Source organism: Mus pahari, chromosome 14 (assembly GCF_900095145.1).
Source record: "Mus pahari chromosome 14, PAHARI_EIJ_v1.1, whole genome shotgun sequence".
In the NCBI taxonomy this organism is placed as follows: Eukaryota; Metazoa; Chordata; class Mammalia; order Rodentia; family Muridae; genus Mus; species Mus pahari.
Genome location: NC_034603.1, coordinates 40,115,403 through 40,120,468, shown reverse-complemented (window position 1 = coordinate 40,120,468; position 5,066 = coordinate 40,115,403). Strand labels below are relative to the sequence as shown.

Genomic DNA, 5,066 nt, shown 5'->3' with positions numbered 1-5,066 from the left:
GATTGCACCACCCCTCTCCTCCCCTCCTTCCCTTCCACTCTCTTCCCTCCCCTCCCTTGCCTTCCTCCCCCTCCCCTTTCTCTTTCCCTTCCTTTCCATTTTCCCCTCCCTCCTTTCCTTTCTCCTGCTTCATCTCCCCCTTTAGGCCTCATATTCCTAACCTGCCTTGTCCAGAAGAGCCAACGAGGAAGGCAAAGAAAAAGATCAGGGAGAAACTTAGGATAAAGCAGGGGTTTCTTGAGCAACCAACCCAGCAGTTGAGCCTAGGTGCTTGAGTTCAGTGCAAGAAGCAAAAAAAAAAAAAAAAAAAAAGCCTTTTCTCCCGGTCATCTGTAGCTCAGAAGAAGGGAAAGACATCCTCTATAGCCCAAAGGTGAAAGCCTGTCTCTTTTCTTTTCTTGGCCACCCAAAGTGCCAAGAGCGACAGTTGAGTGACCCTGACCTGAGCCCAAGATGACACATCCCTCCCAAGGCCCAGGGGACATTGTGGAAGATGGGGCCCAAAGCCGGCAAGAGCCAAGGATTAGGGGCCTGGTGGGGTGCTATCAGATGCTTTCTTCTGGATTCCGCATGGCCATGGCTGTTGCAAACAGCCGCACATATCAGCCGTGGTTACTGTTGGCACAAGACCTGGATTAGCATGTGCATGCTAGCATGTGTGTGTGCACGCACACAGCACCCGCAAACATGGAATCGAGATGTGAAAGCAGGGAACTGTTGGGAAGAAAGGGGGTTCATAGGAGTAGGTTGGCAATGGGGATAAGCATGATAACAATACATTGTAAACTCGTATGAAACAGTTAGAAATTAAAGGGGGGAAATTTGGTTACAGAGATTGGTAAAGAAAACAAAGTTGTGACCACTAGGGAAGGAAGCTGGAAAGCTAGTGGGAACTGGAAAGCTAGTGGGAACTGGGAAGTTAGTGGGAATTGGGAAGTTAGTGGGAACTGGAAAGCTAGTGGGAACTGCAAAGCTAGTGTGAACTGGTGCTCTTCAATCTTCGGAATCCAGCTGGCCATCCTCACTTGAGTTTCTTTTGGTGAGCTAATCTCTGGCACTTCTCCTAAAGAAATGAAAATAGATGTTAGAAAGCTTCAAGTGGGAGGCAAGTTATTAAGCGATTTCCTGGCTTTCCTGTCATTGGTCTTCCCCACCAACAGGGGCTGTCAAAGGCAGGGCTTTTGGAATGCTACACCAGCACGTTGCACGGTGTACACAGTGCTGCTAGTTTCTGAACCACCCCCTCTGGGTGTTGCTGTCCCTTGTTCTGAACCAAGGGGTGGTGGTACTCTAATTGAGACTGAGATGGGACTGCATAGAAGAGACTCTGAGCAGGGAGGGTGACTGGAGACTTGGGGTAGTGCCTAATGGAGGTGGGCATCATGGGTGAACGGGGAGAAACACATGTACATCTTCTGTGTGGCCATTGGAATTAGGAAGCCATGTTGTTTACTTGGTTAGTGCCAAGTTACAGAACTGAGGGGTGGAGGAATGTGTATATCAACACTCCCAAATGTTCATGTTTGTATATGGGTGTATCAGGGCTCACGGGTAGAATACAGATGACTCATCGACTTTCAGCTTCAGAGACCTGAAGAATCACTGTGTGAGAAATAATGATCCCCCCTTCATAATAAGAGTCCGGGAGACTCAGAGTAGCAAAACAGAAGCAAGCAGTTGAAGCGGCTTACAACCTTGTACAGTCTCTAGAGAAAGGGCAAAAATGGCTAGCGCTCCCATTTGGTACAAGTGGTTTTTATAGTTCTCAAGTGTGAAAAACTTCTGGCCACCATAGGCACCCCAGGTGGTGGTGGTTTAAGAGCCTTCTCTATCCTAGTGCAGGGGCTCAGTTGTGCAACGTTTTCAATCCTGACATAAACTAAGAAGCACCCGGGCAGAGGCAGACAAGGACAGTGTCCCCTGCTTACCTGGGATTCAGTAATGAGCTCTAGATGTACTTTCACACTGAAACGTATTTTCATACTGAAAATGGACCATAATGGTAGATCTCTTACAATGTCTGCAGACATACTTAGATTAAAAAATGGTCCCCATTTCTTTGAAATTCAAGTTTGGTTGGGCATATTGTACTTCTACTTACTGAGTCTGACAAAGATGGAGAAAAGTGCGGAAGCACCCCACTCAGGATGAAATTAGTTCATTCTCATAAAACGTAAGTGCATAAATAAATTAGAAAAAAAATATTGAGATCTCCTGAAGGACTGCACCTCTGGGGGGAAAAATGCAGACAGCAGAGTAATGAATATTCTAAGATAACACATGGACTACTCCGCCTTGTGTGTTTGCTGATAGGCCTCCCGTTGAGATGATAAAGCTTTGAAAGGACACCCGCAGGCTGCTGACATTGCTTTCTCAGGGATGTGACTGGAGAAGAGTAAGAGGGGAGAATTAGCTTGTGTGCCTGTGTGATGCTGAAGACCAAACCTGAGACCTGCATGCACGAAGGACAAATGTTTTACCATGGAACCATTTACCTAGTCTTCCCTTCTCCATTGATTTGTTTGTTTGTTTACTTAATTTTTGACACAGGGTCTTACTTTAACTTAGTTGGCCTTGAATTCACTAGGTAGCTTAGACTGTCCTCAAATTCGGGGTCCTCCTGTCTCAGACTTCCTTTTGAAAAATTTGTGTGGTGTGCAAATATGTGTGTGAAGGTCCATGCTCCCATATGTAAAGGCCAGAGATTGCCAGCTTGGCAGCTTGGTGTGTGCCTCTTCTTGTCTTTTCTTGATGTGTCTCTGCCTTGTTTTGGGAAGGGTCTCTTGTTGATCTTTGTTGTTGTTGTTGTTGTTTTTTGGTTTTTTTTTTTTTTTTTTTTTTTTTTTGAGACAGGGTTTCTCTGTGTAGTCCTGGCTGTCTTGGAACTCACTCTGTAGACCAGGCTGACCTCGAACTCAGATATTCCACCTGCCTCTGCCTCCCAAGTGCTGGGATTAAAGGAGTGCGCCACTACGCCTGGCTTTTTTTTTGTTGTTTTGTTTGTTTGTTTGTTTCTTGTTGATCTTAAACACAACATTTTGTCTAGATAGGCTGGCCAGCGAGTCCCTGGGACCCACCCTGTCTCTGTCCCTCGAGCACCCCGAGGTTTCCGGAATGAGTCACTGTGCCTGGCTTTTGCATGGTATCTGCAGATTTGAACTTATATCCTCAGGCTTGCACAGCAAGCTCCTTAACCACTTAGTCATCCCTTTAGCCCCTGTCCCCCTCAACTTTCCCAAGTGCTAGGATTACAGGAATTCACCACTCCACCTGACTGAGTGTGCTGTTCAGGTTTTTGTTAACTTGACACAAGCTATGGTCATCTGGGAAGAGGGACCTCAGATGAGAAAAATGTCTTCATCACAATGGCCTGTAGCAAATCTGAGTGGCATTTTCTTGATTGATAATTGCTGTAAGGAGGTTTGTTGTGGGTGGTACCTCTGGTGGGCTGGTGGTCATGGGCACTGTAAGAAACCAGGCCGAGCAAGCCATGAAGCAGCCCTCCTCCATGACCTCTGCATCAGCTTCTGCTGCCAGGTTCCTGTCCTGACTCCCTCAAGCAGTAAGGTGAAATTAACCCTTTTCTCTCCAAATGTCTTTTAAAAAAAAAATCAACCAGCCAGGCGTGGTGGCACATACCTTTAATCCCAGCACTCAGGAGGCAGAGGCAGGCAGATTTCTGAGTTCAAGGCCAGCCTGGTCTACAAAGTGAGTTCCAGGACAGCCAGAGCTATACGGAGAAACCCTGTCTCGAAAAAACAAACAAACAAAAAAAATCAAACAAACAAACGAACAAACAAAACCCTCCAATTATTTGGGACAATCATTTGGCCGAGCAGAGGTAGTGAACTCTTTAATCCCAGTACCAGGGAAGCAGAGGCAGGTGGATTCAATACCAGCTTGGTCTATAAAGCCGAGTTCCAGGACAGCCAGGGATACACAGAGAAACTCTGTTTTGGAAAAAATAAAAACAAAAACCCCAAACAAGACCAAACCCAAAGAAACAAAACCTAAGCAACTAATCAAACAAACAAACAAAAACCCATAGCAAAAGAAGATAGCCTTGGGTGGAGAACTCAGGAATAGAAACGCCAGCTCTGGGTATGCTAGAGGCAAGCCGCTGCCTTCACAGCTGGAGTCAGGGCCTTAACTCCACCTGGAGGGAGTTCACTGACAGCCCTGGGCTTCCATCATTCACATGGCCCTGGAGTATTGCCAAGTGTAGGATCTGATACAGATGCAGACACAGGAGATAGACTGACCTTCCTTCAAAGGTTACTCAGTGACTGGGAGGTGACACAAACCAGATAGCAGAGAGAATGCACAAGGACACACAGAAGCAGGAGGAGGCAGAGGAGGAGCTGGCCAGCCACAACCCTGGGAAGCTCCCCCATCCCAAGCCTGGGGTGCTTTAAGACACTGCAGCAGGTTCCTAGCCAGGAGAGGAGGCAGTTAGGGATGCGGGGAGAACAAGGTACCTGGTGCTCATTTAGAATGGGCAAAGGAAGTAAGATTCGGCACTGACAACAGTTCCGGAGAGTGTCATAGGCTGTCTCATCGCCTTTAGGAAGAATAGCCATCTGCTGGAGCCCAGACTTCAAAGGCAGATCCACAGTGCCGGTTTGGATTTTTGTCTCTTGCTTTGTTGAACTCTTTCTATGTTTTGTCTTTGGACGAACATCTTTACTCACTGTGGATCTTCGACTGCCAGAGTCCATAAACGCAAGGGTTGAAGGAATGACTATTTTACGTCCATCCCGGATAAGTGTCACGGTGTGTGGGGCAGAACATTGTTTCTGCAAATGTGAATAATGTGTGAAATGAAACAAGCAGATACTTCAGCTGGAATATGTAATAGCTGGTCAAGACAGCTGAGATAACTTGAAAGGCTTCCCCCTGGATAAAGGCTAGTGAGATGGTTCTGTAGGTAAGGGTGCTTCTTGTTAAGCCTGAGGACATGAATTTGAACCCCGGAACTCAAACAGTAGAAAGAAACCTATCCCCTCAAGACCTTCACTCAGCACACACACACACACACACACACACACACACACACACACACACAC

General features: G+C 46.7%; 1 protein-coding gene across 1 annotated transcript in view; it reads right to left on the bottom strand.

The window, feature by feature from the left end:
* Positions 1 to 129: 129 nt before the first annotated feature.
* Positions 130 to 5,066, bottom strand: part of Xaf1 (XIAP associated factor 1) — an 11,871-nt gene continuing 6,934 nt past the window's right edge. Inside the window, exons 5-6 of the mRNA XM_021212688.2 lie at positions 4,479 to 4,796; positions 130 to 1,063 (exon numbers count right to left, since the gene is read on the bottom strand). Of these exons, the coding sequence (XP_021068347.2) occupies positions 1,022 to 1,063; positions 4,479 to 4,796 (360 nt within the window). The 3' untranslated portion in view covers positions 130 to 1,021. The remainder of the gene's footprint in view (positions 1,064 to 4,478; positions 4,797 to 5,066) is intronic.